We start from the raw sequence: 21448 nt of genomic DNA, 5'->3' as shown, positions 1-21448 counted from the left end.
GAAGGAAATTCTGAAACAATGAAAATGATGTGGAAACTCATACTGTTAAAAATACATAAGACTAAATAGAAATAATACCGACTCAATATGCAAAAAGTGATACAGACCTTCTTAAATGCACATATAATCCTACTAGTATTTTCAAGGGATAACAAATTCTAATAAAACTTTAGCTAAAGATATCTGCTGGTCCTAAAGCATATAAGAAACAAGCTTAGAAAGTGTTGTAAGACCTTGCATTAAAATCCTGCTACAGATAGTGGAATTATTCTGACAAATAACTATTTGTCTTAATAACTAGCAAGTAGATTTTGAAAATCAAAACAATTATTGTCTCTAGAGCTCACGTGAATGTGCATCTTCTGCACCACAAATACCTGCAGTGGTTTGTGGCACGTGGTCCATTCCACACCTCAAGGCTTGGCCATCACCAGAGCGAAATGGAGCAATTCAAATGAGCTAAAGGACAATGAAGGGAAGAGGCACAGTGAGAGCACCGTGACTGCAGTTTCACTATGGAGAGAGGAAAGGATTCATGAATTGACAGCAGTGATGTATTTGGGCAAAATATTTGAATAGGACGAGGCAATGGAGTGTGGGGAATGTTTGAGAACGCAGTAGAAGAAAGGCTAAGGAAGCATCAGAAAGCACTGAGAATTGATATTGAGATCAGGACTACAAAATGACCTCAAGATTTGAGTGTAACTTTGTAACTGTCTAGCAAGGGTGGAGAGGTACAAAGACATGAAAAGAGCAAGAAAAAAAAAAAAGGCAAAAATGGGAGAGCTGGTTGCTGGATCATCAAAACCTTTACCAACAGAAGTGAGCATGGAAAGAGTAGAGAGCTCAGATGATCTGGAGGGAAACCGGGAACAAAAAAAGAGAGATAAAGTTGCCTTTATCATGCTTATGCATGATCTGAGCTGTAGGACAGGATCTAGCAAGAAGTCTCCTTTGTTTGCACATCTCATGCAAAGAGTTTTCTGCTAACACACCATGTGTTTTTTCTTGGAAGAAGTGGTTTTAAGGGCATACCACAACATTTAAAATATATTGTTCCCCATCAAAGACACATTACCCACCTCCTTTAAGCCTCAGCTATACAGGAGCAAGATGCTACTATGTAGAAACATAAGTAAGAGAAAGTAACAACAGCAGAAAGATCCAAAGCTGCCTTCTGGAGTGTACGTTTTGCTGCCCTCAAGAGACTAAGGAAATGGAATATTATCAATCTAAGCTTAAGTTTAATTAAATCCTAACTAAATCAATAGAAGGTCCATCACACACAGCTTGTTCCTGTCTGTTTTCCCCATTTGCTTTCTCATAGAATCATAGAATATCTCAAGTTGGAAGTGACCCATAAGGATCACCAAGTCCAACTCCTTGCTTCTCATAGGACTACCTAAAACTAAACCATATGACTAGAAGTGTTGCCCAGATGCTCCATGAACTCTTAACAGACTTTTGCATTGCTATGAGCAAGCCATCCTTGTTAAAAGAATTGCAGTTCTAGAAAAAGTTCCCAAGATTTTCCCTTCACAGACATTTCTCCAATTCTCAGCATTTCTTCTTCCACTCACAAATAGCCAAAACGGTCCTACAGAAGCACTCTCAAACTGATTGAGAGTTTTCCACCTCTGTAGAAAGCTGAAATGCTGCAGCTAAACACTCCCAGGCAGCCAGCAGCCCTGAAACACACACATCCATGGATTAGGTATTTTATGGACTCATAGTGCACACATGCAAATTCCAAGGTTTGGAATATCCCCTTGCAAAGGTGCAGGAACGCATTTTCCATGGGTTTAACTCAAACGGGATAATTTTGGTCAGAGATATTTAAAGCAGCAAGGGAACATAGAGTTCCACATTCCAGAGCCTTCAAAATACCCTGTTGAATGGTAAAACAATCAGACTAGAAGCACACCAAAACGCTTACTTGTCCTGCACAGACATACTTTCCCACTTATTTCTTGCAGAAAACTCCCCTTTCCTCCAACACAAGTCTCTAGAGATGCCTTAGCAGTCCACTGGGGAGCTGTGCTTCTCCAGCTGAATATCCTTCTCAAACTCTTGTGTTCTTTAGCAATGTGTTCCCAAATGCAAACTGTGCTTCACTTGCCATTAAAGCGCCTCAGGCTTCAGAGCATGCCAGCTACTGAAAAAGTGAGGTGATTTTTGACTTGCAAATTTCAGGAATTTTCACTTAGAGAAGGTGTCTACTGTTCCCAGTGTTGTGGCCCAGCTCCATCTTGAATCCAAAGGCAGCCAGCACCTAAAGTTAGAGAAGGAGAGCCTCTTACATTTTACCTGATGAAGTTTTTTTAAAGCAGAAGCTGTTTAGTTTTCTCATAAACTCTCTTGTGTCATAACTCTAAAGCATTAAAGCACTATGATATTATATTAATCTATTTGATTCAGTAAGAGCCTGGTGTGATGAATCTCACCAATAACTTCATTTTTCCCTTTTCCCTAAAGCACTCTGTCCTTTAGTATGATTTTCAGATCACACAGAATCACAAGGCCTGGAAGGGACCTTGAAAGATCATCTAGTCCAACCTCCCTGCCAAAGCAAGACCACCTAGAGTAGGTCACACAGGAACTCATCCAGGTGGGTTTTGAATGTCTGCAGAGAAGGAGACTCCACAACCCATCTGGGCAGCCTGTTCCAGTGCTCCATCACCCTCATAGTGAATAAATTATTCCTTGTATTTCTTTGGAACCTCTGACATTCCAGCTTGTAGCCGTTGCCCCTTGTCCTGTCATTGGACATCACTGAGAACAGCCTGGCTCCATCCTCCTGACACCCGCCCTTTATGTATCAGCCTTTCATCATAAGGAAGATGCTCTACCCCCTTCATCATCTGTGTGGCCCTGCACTGAACTCTCTCCAGCAGCTCCCTGTCCTTCTTGAACTGAGGGGCCCAGAACTGGACACAATATTCCAGATGTGGTCTCACAAAGGCAGAGTAAAGGGGGAAGAGAATCTCTCTCAACCTACTGCCTACAGCCCTTCTAATACACCCCAGGATGCCAATGGCCTTCTTGGTCAGGAGGACACATTGCTGGCTCACAGTCATCCTGCTGTCCACCAAGACCCCCAACCTGTACTGGTACATGGGGTTCCTCTTTCCCAGATGCAAGACTCTACACTTGCCCTTGTTGAATTTCATTAGATTTCCCTCTGTCCAACCCTCCAGCCTGTCCAGGTCTCGTTGAATGGCAGCACAGCCTTCTGGTGTGTCAGCCACTCCCCCAAGTTTAGTATCATCAGCAAACTTGCTGACAGTGCCTCTGTTCCCTCATCAAGGTCATTAATGAATATATGGAACAGCACCAGTCACAGTACTGACCCCTGAGGGACTCCACTAGATACAGGCCTCCAGCTAGACCTTGTCCCATTGATCACCACTCTCTGCCTTCTTCCCTTCAGCCAGTTAACAATCCACCTCACTACCTGATTATCCGGTCCACACTTTCTCAGTTTTGCTGCCAGGATGGTGTCAAATGCTTTACTGAAATCAAGATGAACCACAGCCACTGCACTGCCACCATCTCTCCACCCGGTTACATCTTCATAAAAGGCTCTCAGGTTGGTCAAATGTGACTTCCCTTTGGTTAAACCCTGTTGACTGCTCCTAATGACCCTCTTGCCCTTTAAATGCCTGGAGACAGCACCCAGGATAAGTTGTTCCATCACCTTTCCAGGGATGGAGCTGAGGCTGACCGGTCTGTAGTTCCCCAGCTCCTCGTTCTTGCCCTTTCTGAAGGTTGGAGTGACATTTGTTCTCCTCCAGTCCTCAGGCACCTCTCCTGTTCTCCATGACCTACTGAAGATGATGGAGAGTGGTTTAGCAATGACTTCCACCAGCTCCCTCAGCACCCACAGGTGCATCCCATTGGGGCCCATGGATTTATGGACATCCAGATTGCTCAACTGATCCTTAACCCAGTCCTCATCAACCAAACAAAACTCCTCCTTTAACCTGACTTCCTCTGGAGTCTGGGGTTCCTGAGGACAGTTTCCAACAGTATAGAGAGAGGCAAAGAAGGTATTCAGCAAATCTGCCTCCTCTGTATCCTCTGTCACCAGGGCACCTGCTTCATTCAACAGTGGGCCTACACTGCCTCTAGCATTAGTTTTACCTGCAATGTATTTGAAGGAGCCCTTGTTGTCCTTGATCTCCCTTGCAAGGCACAACTCCAACAAGTCTATAGTGTGTCACCTGCTGAAGACAAAGCTGGGCTCCTTATGTTTTCCTTTTGTGCAATACATGTTTTTCAAAGGGTAATGCCAATGCTTAGACGTATTGCTCTTCCTCATTCTAGTATGAAACACACACATTATGTACTTTGGCATATCCTCTCCATCAGAGCTATGGAATTCTCAGTTTTTACAATAGTTGGTTAAAAACATGCAAATCCACCTCACTGTCCACTCATCCAAGCCACACTGCCTGAGATTTCTGATGAGGATGTTTTGGGAGACAGTGTCAAAATCCTTGCTGCAGTCAAGGGAGAGCAGTGGATGTAAGCAGTGGGCTGTTTAGTCTGGAGAAGACTAAGGGGAGAGCTTATTAACATTTATAAATACCTAAATGGTGGCTGCCAGGAGGTTGGGACATCCTCTTTTCTATAGTAGATAGTAAGAGGACAAAGGGTAATGGGATGAAGCTGGAACACAAAAAGTTCCACTTAAACATAAGAAAAAACCATTTCCCTGTTCAGGTGAGGGAGCCCTGGCACAGGCTGCCCAGAGGGGTTGTGGAGTCTCCTTCCTTGGAGGTCTTCAAGACCCACCCGGACATGTTCCTATGTGACCTGATCTAGGTGAACCTTCTTCTGCAGGGGGTTGGACTAGATGATCTCTAAAGGTCCCTTCCAACTCCTACCATTCTATGATTCTATGAATTACTTAACTAGAGCTGATCAGAAGAGCACCTGGGAATGCCAGAGTTGACATTAGCATCTATGGCATTCTGTGTTTTGCTTCGGACATGCGTTAGGTTCCTAGTTTCTGTGGAATAACCACATTTTCATTGTCCTGTTAGCAGTAAAATCCAATCTCGCTCCCCCACCACTATCTCCCATCAAAAAAACCCATTAGTCAATAAACTGTCCCTTCCATTGCTTCAGCGGCAGTAAGCAGAGGTAGTCTGCCACTGGGCAAGTCACTTGTCCATGACACACTCTAATGAGATTCTTCACAATCCTCCAAATCTGAACTAACTTCAACTTTGTGTCTCACTTCAACTCACATATCACTGTCTTCAGGACCCAAGTTAGTTTTCTAAGGACTTTCCCATTTGAGCAACTTTTAAACAGCATCTTGGTTGTCTACTGTTCTCTTCATACTTTTGAGGAAATGCTTGTGACTGGAAAAGCATCATTTAGTTTTGCCAGATTTGCCACAGCTTCTCCCAATCACCTTAAACTCCTAGCAGTACTCTCAAATAAGTCTTTCCCCAACACTTTCCATCTGATGCCATTCTCTTAGATCTTATGGCAGTTTCTAGTACCAGCTTTCAAGATAGACCTTCACAGCCTAGTCTATTTCTTCAGTCTAGCAATACTTCATAACAATAACTTAATCTGCTATTTTTAGTAACTGAACTATTTCATTCTGCACTGTTATGTCAGGTTAATTCTCCCTGGTACTAGTGATTTGTAAAAACATTCCCAAGTCCTCCACCTTGCCTCGAACATCTGAATCTGCCTCACTGCCCTTCCACACTTCATGTAAAAATGCAGAACCTCAAATGAAATACTCTCAAGCACAGCTGAGATCATTGTTTAACAAAGAAAACCAAACCTGTGTTGATCTCTTCACATCCATTTAACATCTAGGCTGTAGTCATTTCACATGAAAAGATTTATGGAGCGTTTCTTCCATGTTCTGTCTCGGAGCCATTTACCTTTGGTGAACTAATACACCATCAAACATCTGGATGATCTAAAGTAATTCCCAACCATATGGTGTTCCTTCATGCATCATTTTTCAAGCTAAGTACTAGCTATTTTCAAAATCCACTTACACTTGGAACTTCCCTTGTTACTGAAATAAGTAAATCTTATTTTTAAATTATTCTTCTGGAGATTTTATGTTCTGAACTCAACTAACTGAAGTTAAAAAAGGTCTGTTCACTTCATGATCGGCTCCCAAGTATGAGGAACAGCTGAAGAATACCTAACAGGAAAAAGGTTTCCATGACATAGTCTCTGTAAACGACCTGGGCTTCAGATTTCTTGGTAAGGAGATACTGTCACTGCATAGCACAGGACTTCCTAGAAGGAATTTCCACAACAGCCACTTCTTTTACTTCAAGCGAATGCCACTGTCATGTAGCGCATGCAATTTCGGCAAAATTTGTTTCCTCATGTTGAATAGCTTCACTGAGTTCAGAGTTTGAGCATGTTGCAGACAGTGGGTGTTGCCAAAGGCAGAACCCCCCCAGCTTTGTCAGAGACCCAGGGCAACTTAGCTGTCTCCTTGAGATGGGATCCCCTTAATGAGCCACCTATACAGACCAAGGTACTCCATTACTGAACGTTACTTGAAATATTACATCCAAAACCATTCACAGCACTAGGCATTGTTTGTAATTAGCAAACTTCAGAGAACACATGCTTCCCTCTTAGATCAGGAACATCAGCACCCTACAGCCCTTTGCCATGGGAAAAGCCAGTGTGCTGAAGACTAAGACTCCTGCAGAGAGATCTCCTTTCCCGCTCTTGCTGCCAGCACTCCCGATAGCTGGGCCTGGCCCTCTGCCCATGCACAGCAGGTCTCAGTAGCTTTCAAAGTTGAGCAAATTGAGACAGCTGCCACTTCATCACCGCTTCCCTTCCATTCTTTGAAAGAACCGAGAAACCTGAAATGTTCTGGCAGCTCTACCCACTCCACTTTTCCCTCACAGAAAAACCCCTCCTGGCAGCTCCTGTGCCCTCTCATGAACCAGCTCCACCAGCACCATGGCAGGAGGAGTTGCTGATGATTTTCTCTCTAAACACAACTGCTCTCTCTCCCATGTTTGCTTTGACAGACCCAAACACCAATTTATCCTACCAATGACTGCTCTGGGCACCTCAGAAAGGCAGATAGTAGTAGTGCCTTACTGTCAGGCAGGCCTTGTTCTCCCATCCACCTTCTTACCTGATGCCAACCTGGAAGCCACAGTGCTTAGGCAAAGAAGACTTGAAAATAATGAATCCAGCAGACAGGCTCTACCAAAAGTCTCCTTGATGTTCTCAGGAAAGCCTAAGCACCACAGCCTTGTGTGCTTCAACAGCTCTTTCATCTTAACATCTGTATTTAAAATTATCCTATATTTGAAAGGTACTATGCAAGTATTAAGCACATTTTTATCCAAATTCACTAGAACCAAGTCGCTGTAAGTAACTTATAAAATGATAATTAAGGTCTAAGGAAGGCAGGTATTTATAGCAAAAGCTGATCTACAGTAACTGACAACTCACAGATCAATTCCTCAGCAGTCTAACCTCCAGGGCAATCAATGACATGACTCCCAAAAGGAGTTGAAACAAGGGAGAAACACCAGTCTTTAATTTTCTGTGAGCTGGACAAGAATCAATATTGAGAGGGAATGTTTCTGGAAGAAGAATTTCAGTTTGCCAAAAACAGTATGTTCTGAAATTGCTGTATAGTACATAATTTAAAAATTGTTGCAAAACTACAGTTAGCAATTAAAATAGCAGAGAAGTCAGGAAATTCTTTTGCCACTCTCTTCATGTTTAGAGATGAAAAATTTCTCACTTCTGTAAGATATCCTGAGTGTTCATCACGAAACACTGTACAAGATGCAAGTTTGGTTGAAATTGAGAGCATGTTTGGCATGGTCTTAAGGGATCAGAGAAGTATAAAATTCTAATGGTCTGATTCTATAGGGATCTGGAAGTCACTTAATTTGCATGATCTATCCTCCTAAATTCTTCAGTAAGAAGAACACAAACAAATGGAAAGATCTCTGATATGACTTTTGTGGCAACATTGTAAAATCAAATACAACTCTGCCACACAGAGATGCAAGTCAATACTGAGGCTTACACAACAGCATTGCACACAGATCTCCATCCTGAACCATGAACTGGGTTGTTTCTTTTCAGAAGAAAAAAATATAAGTATGACATCCCATCTATTTTAATCTTTATTATAAACAATTCTGTAGTTTCCAGAATGGGATTACTACATACTAGATAACAAAAACATCCTCAGTTGAATCAGTTCCAGCTTTTACTAGATTAAATCAGTGAGCAAAACAAGTTGGTTTTTTGTTTAAGGATTTAGTCTATTGCAAGAAAAACAACTTTACAAACATGAAATAGAATTAAAGATACACACTTGATCATATATACATAAGCAGCTGGTGACACTCTGGACAGAAACATGCAAAGAACGTCTTTGCACATAAATAGATTTTTAAAAGTATATTTCTTTCACATGTATACAAAATTATTTTGCTTTCTATACTGGGCAAAGTTCTTGGAGACATAAACAAACATTTCTAAGAGACAAAATCCCACATATTGCTTAGGATGTGGGCTGTCATGCACACACGGATGTAATGATATAATTTACACAGCATTCCTATACAATACTTCAGCTTCTTATACACATACTTACAAGACACTTTTGTACATGAGATGCCACCTTTCCAACTAAAATGGCCTCTACCCTGAAAGGCTGCATTAGTTCCAGTGTTTGTAAAAAAGATAAAACAAGTTTCAAAAGGCAGCACCACTTGGCTTGTAGAGTCAAGGATCCACTGAGCTGCAGCTACAGTGAAGGCAGTGGAATAATTACACTGGCCTCTCTGTGTTTACACAGGCCCAGTGGGGAAGGTTAAGATGTGACCTTAGAAGTATATATGTTACCTCCATTAAAATGTGGCTGTGGCAATAACAACTGATTTTAACAGATCCATGGCTAAAGCCACACACTTTTGCTCTTCAGCTTTCTCTTTAAGCTACTTAAGACAAGTGTCTGGTTCTGTCTTTGGGGTAGAAATTTGACTTTTACATGACCTTTTCAGTATGGTTATTTACCAACGGTGGGGCTGAGCTCAGCACATACACATGACCTATGAAACTCTTCTTTTATCCTAGTAGAAGGGACACACAATGCAGCAATAACAGAGTACCCTGTTAAACTTTTCATGAAGTGGGGAACACTCAGCACCTGTGAGAATTGGGTATCAAGCCTGCTGTGAGATTAGGTCAGGCTTCCACTTCGATTTCGGCACAGCAGTCAGAAAAGAAGGGCTGGGGTTTTGCTTCTTGTTATGTACTTTGTCCAACTAGAAAACAGTACCCAGAGAACAAGCAGAGCAGCACACAGACGATGCCTTTTAAGACCTGGCACAGTGTCTACACAAATGCTACCCAGAGGTGGCAATGCCAAACACATCCCCACAGGTTAGACACACCCATACTCATACCAAACCGTCTGCTGATCCCCCTGGGAGTCTGGAGACCCAGTAGTGCTGTTAGAGCTGCTTCCTCTCACGGGCTCCTCCACAGCAACAGTACTGCCTTCTGGTAGCTTACCCTGGCACCTGGCAAGTAGGGCATTACCCTGGCCCTGTCCTAGGGAAACATTTCCCTCAGTGCTGCTGGAAACTGCTCTGGCAGGGGCCACCGTGGCCACCTCCCCGGTACGAGGGGCTGGCTTGGGTTTGACTTTAGAGAGAGTATGTGATGCAGGTGAGTAGTGTTGCCCAGGGTTAATGTACTCCTGTTGCTGTACATTTAGATTGCTGGTGGATGAAGTGGGTGAGGCAGAGAACTGGTGGAAGGAGAGTGGCCTCTCATCCTTTGACGGGGCCAAGGAAAGGCGCCGAGCATCAAGCTGCCGGCAGCGGGAATCGACACCTGGCAAGGAGCCCGACACCTTTGCAGACTGTGGCCTCTCTCTTACGGTTGCCTGGGAGCCTGTTGGCATGGAAGGCCTAAGGGTCTGACTGACAGCATCCTTGCCCCCACGTAGGTCTGCTGCTGACCTCTGAGGGCTCTCCTGTCTGTGTGTGTCCGGGCCGGTGGCTCTGAGAAGGTCTGCAGAGGCCAAGCTAAACGCCCTGCTCAGGGATGTGCTCCTCCTGCTTGCGGTTCCAGGCTGCTGGGGCTGTGCCATCTGCCGTATTCCACTGGCAGGCTGGTGCTGTGGGGTGTGAGGAAGCTTAAGGGACCCCTGAGAGTTTGCCGGAGACTCAGGTTCAACTTGTCTGAGGTTTGGCTTCATGTAATTTCCAGGCTTAGCTGTTCTTCCTTCTTCATTGGCAATGGTCATCTTTACAGTTGGACCAACAAGGCTAGTGGGCATCTTAGCAGCCTCCTTTCTGAATGGCTGGATCAGCAGGTTCCCAGCAGCTGAAGGCTCACTTGCTTTCCTAAAACAATCACTGAGCAAGTCATCTCTGTTACTGGAGGTGTCCTGGTGTGAGAAAATATGCACATGCCACATTAATAACAACATTCTTGTTTAAAGAGTCATGCAGAGCTTTGTGTTCAGGTAACCTTCCTTCCCACTTAATTCAACCCAAATACAATAACACTTTATAGTTCAAGTGAGGAAACATTAGGTATAAATGCTTATAACTCCAAATCAAGGAGTAACATGCTCTTCATCATCAGATCATGGCAGCCTTGTTTGCCAGATTAATTGTCTTAAATTTTAAAAATTCTACCTTGCAACCTTAGCAGCAGCTCTTTTGCTTCCTTTCTCATCAACCATTGCCACTGTGACATCAGTATCATATTAATGACAGCCTGTAGCATCACAAATATCAGTGATGGTCTGTCATATTCCAGAGCACACTTGATCTGGATAATCCTCTATTGTAACTTAAGCGACATAAGAGGAGAGAATGCCATGGGGAATGTGCTAGCATTCCATCTCCATTGCTTCCTCTCACTTCTTCCAGTCAATATACTGCATGTACAATGTAACAAAACATACCAAAAAAATCATTACAGAAAAGGAGAAATTATTGCTCACCAACAATTAAACTCAAAATTTCCAGTCAGACAATTAGCCTGGCAGTAAAAGAAAACACACAACGGATATTCCATGAGGATAGCACATGCAACCAAAAAATGGTGATATTTCATCAGCTGCCATTGGACTACTAGTATAAGACATGCTCAGAATAGTTAAGAGACATGTTGTCTTCACAGAAAACATGCGGAAACAAGCTTGTGGAGAGTATTTCTCTGCACTTCTCCAGTTAAAGTTTAATATATTCATTTCACTAGTGTTCCAAACGTTTCTTCCAGTCACAAAACTCATTTGCTAGAACTGAACACCATCAGTGACAACAGGGCAGCAGGAAGATTTCTACGCTCAGCTAAATGTTAAAGTGTTGGAATTATTTTTAACTTCCCTTTCAACTGCTGTCATGCACATCAACCTTACTGAATGCCCAGTCCTCCAAATTCACACACGTCTATGAACAAATGCTGCAAACTTCATAAGCAATTAATGCAAGTGGCTGGGCAGCCTTTAAAATAACAGCCAAGAGTTACAATATGGTTCTGTAGGTGTTAATATGCTAGCAAGAGCTGTGGTAAGTTGGGAGCTGTTGCCTTCACAGCAAGAACAACAGATACCCTGGGGATACACAGTGACGTAGATTTCCTCTTTCCCCTGCCTGTTCTGTGCCTCATGGTGCTGGGACGTCAGTGACTGAGGATGGATTTGAGTGACTGCGAAGGTTCCTGACGGAGGGAAGGACATAGGGAGTAGCAAGAGAGATACAGTGCATCAGCTTCTAACAGAAATTGGTGCAATGAAATCATTTCACTCTCATTTAAACTGTGCCGACACTGAAAAGGAACAAGGGTGACAGAGAGAATGAAACTGGAGACATGGTCAGGTAGTTACAGACAAAAAAGAATTAAATCCCTCAAATTTTAAACATTTCAAAAAGTTCAGAATTATATTTAGGATAACAAGGGTACAGGAGATATGTTTAAATATTGCTCTGAAAATTCAAGGGCCAGACTATACTGGTGCCATAAAATGGCACAGCTCCATTGATTTCAATACTGTTTCCAAGGCACTCGGGAGACAGAAACATCTGTTCATTTACACTATCAATTGTTCTCAAGACATTAACATACTCAATACTGCACCACCTCACTACTGTACAGCATGTCTGAGCAGTAAAACACAAATGCTATCTAGAAAACAAACACTGCATTTCTGACAAAGCACTTGTGCGTGCAGCAGAGTCTTGCAGTCATTGAACGAACAGAACAGTGCCAGGCAGCACACAGAAGTGCAGCACCAAGAGCTTCCTTTGGCAAGAACAATATTGTCTCTCAAATGCACTAGTGGTTTTAACAACTGCATATTTTGCACTTCCTTAGAAACCTACTGTTCGGCTTCAGTTCTTCACTACAGATTTGACGACAAAATTGCACAGAATCAAAGCTTATCAGGTCAGATACAAAGACACCTGGAGCTGAAAACTGATGATACAATATGAAACCGTGACCACGAAGTGTTTGATATTAGAAAGCCCCATCAGTCCAACAGGCAGTACTTGCAGTGAATGCTGGCTGATACACCAAAATATATCAGCAGAGTGCTGTGAGGAAGTTAATCTTGCTTAATTTTTCCAACTGTTTCATTCATTTTGCAAGTTGATAGTTCTCTGCAAGTTCCACATGCATGAACAACGATCTCTTGTCTTTCTTTGTTTCCCTACGTACTTATTCCCCCTAAATAAGCTTTGAATGTTTTTTTGACATCTGAGATGGGTTATCTAGCTCTATTTACTTACACTTGGTGGGGACAGCCTGTTGCTCTCTTCCAGGAACTCTTCCAAAGTTACCATCTCACTGCCAGGTGAGGCAGATCGTTGTCTGCCCGCGTAAGCTTGGGATGGAGTGCTCTTCTGAGGTATATCATAGGAGGCCAAACCATTCCTGTGGGAGGATGACTCATGCCTGCTGCCAGGGCTTAAGATGGCAGAAGCGGCGTGAAAGGGATAGGTGTCTCGGAACAAGGCTGGTGCCTCTCTGCTTGGCACCATGTCTTCACTGCTGAGACTCTCAGTTCTACCATGAATATGATCTAAGGAACCTGAGGAGAAGCATCAACATCATTAAAGGCACAGTTCTACCCTCATTTCCATAGATTTCTCACTAAGATAGGAACTTTATCATTCATACAATCACAGAACCATAGAATGGCAGGGGTTGGAAGGGACCTTTAGAGATCATCTAGTCCAACCCCCCTGCAGAAGCAGGTTCACCTAGATCAGGTCGCATAGGAACGTGTCCAGGTGGGTCTTGACCTCCAAGGAAGGAGACTCCACAACCCCTCTGGGCAGCCTGTGCCAGGGCTCCCTCACCTGAACAGGGAAATAGTTTTTTCTTATGTTTAAATGGAACTTTTTGTGTTCCAGCTTCATCCCATTACCCCTTGTCCTGTTGCTAGATACAACAGAAAAAAGGGATGTCCCAATCTCCTGACAGCCACCATTTAGGTATTTATAAATGTTAATAATGTCTCCCCTCAGTCTCCTCTTTTCTAAACAGTCCCAGTTCCCGCAGCCCTTCCTTGTATAAAACATTTATTCAGGGCCACTTCCATACAGCCTGGGTGGCATTTTTTACCTTACCTTCCTCTCCCACAGAACTCACAGTAGTCATAACTAAAAAAAACAGGACTAGTAAACATCTTACAGTACATACTTTGAGCCCCGTGTTAAACAAGCTCAACTACTTGTCCAAAGATGAGGAATAACACAAGATAGTAAGGGGGTCTTTTTACCATCTCTGTGCCACTAGCAGATCTCACAGTCTGTGAGATCTGAGAGTCAGAACCAGGCAGTGGGAAAGCAGAAAGTGGATTTTTCCAGTGCCAGATCTCCTCACATCCCTTCAAGGATGCACAATGTCATCAAAAGTGAATCTCTAGAACACATTGATTCCGTACACAAGCTGTGTACAGAGTAAGAACAGCAGAGACCTGTTGTGTAAAAGTTGTCTAAGATTGGCCTGATGCTTCCCACAATAGGATGCCAGTCAGACTTAAGCCAAACTAGACTGCCTGCCGTAAAAGCTACCCTTTGCCAGAATCAATCTTAGAAAAATACTTCTTGCCAGCAGTCTGATTCCCAAGACAGCCATGTCCAGATTGCATAATCATTACAATTTCAAAACAACAGTCTTCAAATTTAATCAGAAGGAAAATGGCATCTTGCACACAGTTTCATGGAATTTCACTTCCCGTGTTTGTCAGAAGTCTGCTGTAAAACCATTACCTTTCAAATTGAGAGGTGAACTACTGCTGGATGTATTTCTGCTGCTCTCTAAACTGTTTGGCCTGGACACTGAAAAACACAAAACAAGCATTGAACAAACAGACCTTAAGTTCCTCTGATTCTCTAAAATACTTGGCTACAGTCTGCTTTCTGAAAATAGAATCTGTGTAACTAAGTCACTTTGAAAACATTAACAATGTAATACCCACAGGATATCAAAAAACTGGATAGAGTAGAAATCATTTTCATTTTTCAAGTCAAGTTATTCAGAGTAAATCTTGTTTTTCTCCCTTTTTTTTTTTCACAAAAGAATAAGTTCTGAATTTTGCTTTTACAGCAACTAAACAAAGTAACGTGAATGCTGAAAGTTAACAGTAAGTTCTTGCCTCTTCCTCAGTTTGTTTCTTTGGAAGGGGCTATCACCAGCAAATCAAGTCTTCCACAAACCTCCAAGCAGACAGTGCTGGGGCCGCATCGGTGCTCCTGCCATGCATCCACACTCCCACCCCAATTGTTTCTTTTATTGCTAATTCATTCCCTTAAGGAAGAAATTGAATACTGCCCAAAAAAACCAGCAACAAATCTCTAGAACACACATTAAAAAGCCTGTTGCTGGGACAAGGCAACAATGTCAGTGTAGATTTTGAGAATATGTCCATTAAAGGCATGTCAATAAAAAACATAGAAGTACTTGGACCCACATTCCCAAAATGGCATTGCATTACTACATCTCGCTCTATCATGTCAGTTTAACTAAAATGCTCCCAGATAGTCCAAATGGATGCAACGAGACAAGTCTTAACTTAGTGGTTTAGAGAATTTGCATATGCTACAAGCTTACCATGCTGTCTGGTGCTTACAAACTCTACCTCGGAGGACTGTTCACATAGATTATCTTCAGAATTATAGCCTGAAAGGAACACAAAAGGCAATATTAAACATAGGAAGGTTAATCCTTCTAGTCAGTCTCAAATGCTTTATAGTAGTGCAGAACCCTTAAGTGATCAAAAGACTTTCATTGAGACAACATTGGAACATATGAAACACTGGGCAGGGAATCATGAGAGAACTGACATCCATATGTGGTCTGTCAAGCTGATGATATTACAAGAGTGAGGAAACCTGTATTTGATCAATTAATCCACTAAGCAGGTGAAGTAGAAATGAAAATACTAGTGTTCAGTCACTGTACTTGAATGCCAGTTAGAAGCCATGTTTCACTCAAGTAGGACCTATGAGGTAGCCAGGCTACTAACAGCTGCTGTATCACATGCACCACACACCTTTTGGTCTGCTCTGGGGCCTGGAGATGGGAGTGGAGGTGTGCAGATGAATTGCTGAGGTCGAGTAAGTCCTGGGACCCAGTTCCACACAGCTGTGTTTTGCTGCAGAGTCTCCTGAGATTTCAACGTTATCATTGCTGCCTCCATTATGGGGATTCCTCTTTTGCTTTAGGTCCATTAGCCCTGATGAAGAAAGAGGTAAATACCTATGAGTCAATGAAAGATAACATTAGATTTGTATTCATCTGCCTATACAAACGTGACAAGCAGGCACAAAGAAACTGCACAACATAGGCTCTAGTTTTGCAAGCTTTTCCATAAACGGTTCAGTGTTGGATAGGAAATTTCTGCCACCAGTTTCTCAATCATGTGCGCTCTCAGAAAATGTAGGAGTGACAAGGGCTGTTTAGTGCCAGTGGGAGGGCTGATATTATACATGCAACAATTACTGTGAAAAGAGAAAGAAAAGGAGCAAAGACATGAATGCAGAGAAGATAAGTGAGGTGTGAAATTCCCATAACATTATTCCTGGCAGGTACATTTTATGAGCACTTTGGTAATAGAATAACGAAAGAGTGACAGTAGTCATGCTCTTACTCAGAGAGAAATAATGCTGATTTGGAAACTACCTAGCATGATCTGTACAAGATAGTTGCTTTCAGCTTCAGACCTTTGCTGTGGGGTAAAAGCTCAGTCTCTACAAGGGGGGAGCTCTGCTGCTCCTATGCTGAACTGCTGCAATGATTTTTAAGGGGAGTTCCTGGGATCTTTGCATGAGAACAACAACAACTACCTGCTAGAATATCATTTAGATTCAGAAAGCTGAAGACATCTTCCCTAATGATGAGGTAGGTTCATTCATTTCTTGTAATATGAATGTAATGCTTTAAGACACACGTAGAACAAAATAAAATTTAAAGAATTTAATATAGGAAACACCCCTAACGAGAGAAAAGATTCTAGTTCCTTTGAAGCACTTGCTTAACTAGTAATAACTAAATGCTGCAAACATAGCAGAGCACAGCGGTCAAGCAGAGACAACGAACTGACAGCTGAAAGCACAGAGCAGCAGCAAAGTTTTATTACAGAAATGGATCAAATCACTGCCATCTTGGGCAACTCCTGAAAGCTGACTTCAGAAACACAGTTTTCTCCCACATTCTGAGTGGGCTCCATAGCACAGGGCTGACACTTTCTCTCAGAGCCGAACCTTACGGCACGCAAGCAGCACAATTACTGGCTAAAGCTTGGCATGAAAATCTGTATTTCTAATTGACTTTGCAGATGCACTTAACACTTTCCATAGATGCCAGAATTATTAATTGCCCTGAAGGCAACTGATCTCTGCAAATCCCAAAATGAGCAGCAACAGACTGCTGTGTCAGTGTCCTCGTTGAGCCCCAAAGAGCGAATTCTCAAAGTCAGAAGCGAGATGAGATGGCCTCTGCAGCCAATTTCCCATGCTGCATAAACTTCTAACACAGAACTGGCACTGCACTCACATTTCCATTTCAGAAGCCACCAGGTCATGACTACTGGGCACTAAGAATTCTGGGTGATGGATCTATGCAGGAGGTTATTCTCAACCTTAAGAGAACTTTCTCCTTCCAAAAAAAAAAATTTCAAAACTGAGGCAGTAGAAATGGAAACTTTAGCTCAGTGCAAGATGAATTTTCATAGCTGGAAGTGTAAAACCTTGCTAAACAGCAGGTTTGAATGCAAACATCAAGACACCTCAGAGAATAACTTCCCCAGTAGCTTTCACTCTATATTCCAAGATAGACTAAGATGTTAAAAATCTGCCATTTTTAGCATTTAGGTGGCACAGAATACTAGGAAAAATCTCCAGGATTTGAGACTGCTTAAATATTAGATTTGTACTTTAGCAGGACAACATTGTAGAAAGCGTAGCAACAGCAAATCAGTTCCACACTTCAACTGGACACGATGCAAATACGTGATTGAAAGAAAATATTGAAGCCCGTAAGGAACTTCACTTACTTATAACATGCACCACAGCCAATATACATACGCAAACTGTATGCCATGAGGTCCCCCTAAAAATGTGCTGCATTGAAGAATGATCCAGCGTGCAATAGTGATTCATCTTCTACAGGAAAACTTTACTCCGTGGTCACTAATCTGTGCTTGCGTTTAGAGTACTGTAAGGACATGCTGAGTGTTTCTATCAAGGTGTGTGTTCTTTTATTCATGTGGGATTTTTTGTATTGTTTATAGATATTTGTCAGTAATAAATGGAGATAAATGCTAAAGAGAAGGTGTTAGAAATTTCCCAATTCCGGGGAAGACAGAGGTTCGTTAGGAGAAGATGGGATGTCGGAAGAAGACCAGAACCGGAGGCGATTAGAGAGAGACTGATGATTCGATGGAGACTTAGGAAACTTTTCTTTATCCTTGATTTTCCTTCTCAAAAAGGCAATCTTTTTGCGCTGTGCAGCTAAATTGTTATCACCCAGGTATCCCAAAAAGAAAAAGAAAAAAAAAAAGATAAAAAACTCCTTGTAAATAAAACTTCAAGTGTCTTAAAACAGATTACAGACTACACAACCAGTAAAAACAAAAAAGGCTAAACACAAACTAACACATGTATTTGGAGGACTGATTTATGCATCGTTAATGACAGCTAATCTGACTTGGATTTATGCACAGATTAAGGCATATACATAAGATATAAGTAAGTCTATTAAGAAATTACTGTCAGATCATACAAAATTACTTTACTCACTAAAGTAAAATTAAATAGGTGTGCATGTTAAGTCTTCTAAGCTCTAATATTGATATTCATGATCTCAATATGAACTCATCACCTCAACATAAGCATTCACACAACATCAAAAAGAATAAAGCCTCAGACACACTGTTATCTCCATGAGGGCCTTGTTCTGCGGAAACCCAAGCCCAAATGCCCAGGCTGAACTTTGGATCCACGTTAAACACTTAACATCTCTTGGATGATCTGAAAAATGCATTTTTGTTTTACTCAATGACATCAAAGAATCAGAACTTGAGCCAGACAAGACACTTGCAGTAGTTTAGAACAACAGTTTTACTCTCCTTATCTGCTCCCCTTCTGCTTCCCACACTCCCCAGTGGGAAGATAGAAATTATTATTTAAAGATTAATTTTAAAACTGCTTCTTGAAAAGTATTCCTGGAGGACAGCAATCTATATAGAGCAGCTGACAGAAGTGATCTCAATAGAATAAGCAAAGCTTGGAACCTTTAATAAAGATCTATTTTGAGGAGCGTCCTTTAAATTTCCCAGAATTAGGAACATCTGATTTACTGTATGAACTAAACAGAAAAGAAATTATTCTATCCTTCTTACATTTGCCTTAGAGTATTCAAAAAATCATTTCAGCATTTCATATTGAATCAAATCAAGAATTTCTTAAAGTCAAAACACGGTATCATCCTCTAAAATAATTACAATACATTAGAATGTTCTATGTTATTTCTTTTGCATGTGTGCCATCTCCTGGCAGTGGCTGTAAAACCAGCTATCACCCATTTGAGGAATAGGAGCTAATGAACCATACTATTGTATTATTCAACTTTAAACTACTTTGCTGTAGAACCCAGTAAACAAAATATTTTCAACAACTTATTGAGTAGTATGCAACACATTCAGGCAAACCAAGAAGCTATATAAGAAAACCTGACCCGACAGCTAGTAGATAAAAGCAACAAACCCAACTAAAGCCAAATCAAAAAAAAACTACCCCACCTTGTAGTTTACTCAGCTTTTTAGTTTAGGGTTTTTTTTGCTTACTAAGTCTTATAGTTTACTTTAAAAAGTGCTATGAAACACAGACGTGATAGAGTATTAACATATCCTATATACAAAATGGTTTAAAATGATTTTTAACAAATACTGTTCAGTCCATGAATTTAGGCTGGCCATTCCTTACCTTTGTTTGAAGAACTCCCAGAGTTCTCTCTCTCTTCCATAGAGTTTGACCCTTGAGAGGTATTATCCTGAGCCTCTTGTTGATGTTTCAGTTTTTGGGAGGCAGATGGAGAGCTTACTGTCTCTGGGGTTTCTGGATGCCATGGAGGGCTTTCTGCTGCTGGTTTCAACCGCTCCCTTGTAGTATCCTTCTTTGGCTTTATTAGTTTGACTAAGGCTCTGGCTCCAATCCAGTGGTTTTTCCTGATAAAGCAAGTTTTGTGAATGTGATTCATAAAATGCTACAAGAAATAGTCCCTGAAGAAGTTTACAGCTGTGCTAAAGCCATCCTACATTCTTATTTGTTTACTGTGATGAATTGGTTGGAAAGATGCAGCATGAATTTCACAGAGCTTGAGATCCATTTCTCTCCCAAAGCCAAAATCATTTTACAGAAATACCTCTTCAGTATGAGAAATCTGAGAAAGACAACCATTCCCTCAGCTGAAAATCTATCCTACACATACGGACCCATGTAAGACATTTTAACAGTGTGAAAGGCTCTACTACAGGAACAGACTGAAAAGGAAAGAAATGAAAACTACTAAAGATTGACCGCTCTCTTTGTTAATGCTATAAATCACAACTACGTGTGGTAGGATTATCTTGTCTCTCTGCTGTTGTTCTTAATATAACTTTAATTCCTTTCTCTCCAATGGACTGTGTATATCTTTTAAAAGAGCAGCTCTGGAAGCTCCTACTGCCGCTTAATTGCTATATTGGAGGTCCTGTCCTCCCTGCTAGGAACATGACAACATTCATCACGGCAAAGTGGCTATTTTCCAACTATTTCTGATAACAGTGTTAAAATAGAAAGCCCAATGTGAGGTACTGTGCTCTGTATTAACAGAGCCTACTGTAACAACTGGCTACTTCAGGAAATAGCTTCCAGAGTGAGAATGGAGATAACACTGTCCTTTTTTTCAGGTGAAATTTATATCTAGTTATGGGGAGCCCTTTCTCACTCTCACAAATCTGTACAACAGCAGAACTGAACACGTATGGGACTTACTTTTTTGGAGTAGGATCATAAAACTTGTACTGATCCATTATCTTCTCTTCAAGTTTTTCCTTGTGTCTTCTTAAGGCATTCAATTTATCACTGTGAGAGGTAAAAGCACATTCTAAACCATCTGTATGAAATTAAGCATATAAAAAAATTGAAGACCAAATACCACCAAGAGAGAAAAGAGAACGAAATATCTTCCAATCTCATAGTCTTCGAAATCCTCCGGAGCACATTCACTCTCTGTTTAGAGAGGACAAATGCAAAAAAACTACCAAACCTGCTGATGGGTGAATTTTGAGCAATATGTGTGAAACAACAACAATAGATTGGTGCTAGATTACTCACTAATAACTCAGGCAGAGTATGTTTAGTAGGCGTTAAGATTAATCTTATTTTGTTTTTTGAAAATCTGTCTGCTGATTGTTTAGTCTCATTCACAGATCACTGACAATCACTCAAGGGTTAAGTTCTCGACATAGTTTGGATTTTTTGTTGGCATGATAACTAGATAATTTTATTCCTGTTCTACTCACTCTGTTGTAACTAGAGAAATAAATAACATTTGATCTTTTGAAGACTACTTTGGTCTACTTCCGTCTCCTGTGAGCAGGGTCAAAACACTTTCAGTGCCATGTAATCTTACTACTTTTTTTCCCCTCAATATTTTATTAACCTGCACAGTGGATGTTAGCCAATCTTTTTTCATTCAAGTAGTAATCTAATGTACCTTCACCACAGAACTGTCAGACACCTGGATAAATATGCTTAGAGTACATTTGAATTGTATTCAGCCAATTTCAGCAAAAAAATTTCTAACATTTCAACCATAAAATGCAGTACTGAAATACAAGTCAGTTAATCCCAGATCATCTTGAGGTGCTTAAGATTAGAATTCTTGGGAC

General features: G+C 41.4%; 1 protein-coding gene across 1 annotated transcript in view; it reads right to left on the bottom strand.

Moving 5' to 3' along the window:
- Positions 1–8165: 8165 nt before the first annotated feature.
- Positions 8166–21448, bottom strand: part of CCDC88C (coiled-coil domain containing 88C) — a 96426-nt gene continuing 83143 nt past the window's right edge. Inside the window, exons 24-30 of the mRNA XM_061997981.1 lie at positions 20550–20639; positions 19500–19741; positions 15569–15751; positions 15127–15195; positions 14286–14354; positions 12798–13099; positions 8166–10444 (exon numbers count right to left, since the gene is read on the bottom strand). Of these exons, the coding sequence (XP_061853965.1) occupies positions 9431–10444; positions 12798–13099; positions 14286–14354; positions 15127–15195; positions 15569–15751; positions 19500–19741; positions 20550–20639 (1969 nt within the window). The 3' untranslated portion in view covers positions 8166–9430. The remainder of the gene's footprint in view (positions 10445–12797; positions 13100–14285; positions 14355–15126; positions 15196–15568; positions 15752–19499; positions 19742–20549; positions 20640–21448) is intronic.

Source organism: Colius striatus, chromosome 6 (assembly GCF_028858725.1).
Source record: "Colius striatus isolate bColStr4 chromosome 6, bColStr4.1.hap1, whole genome shotgun sequence".
In the NCBI taxonomy this organism is placed as follows: domain Eukaryota; kingdom Metazoa; phylum Chordata; class Aves; order Coliiformes; family Coliidae; genus Colius; species Colius striatus.
This window is presented reverse-complemented; position numbering and strand designations above follow the sequence as displayed.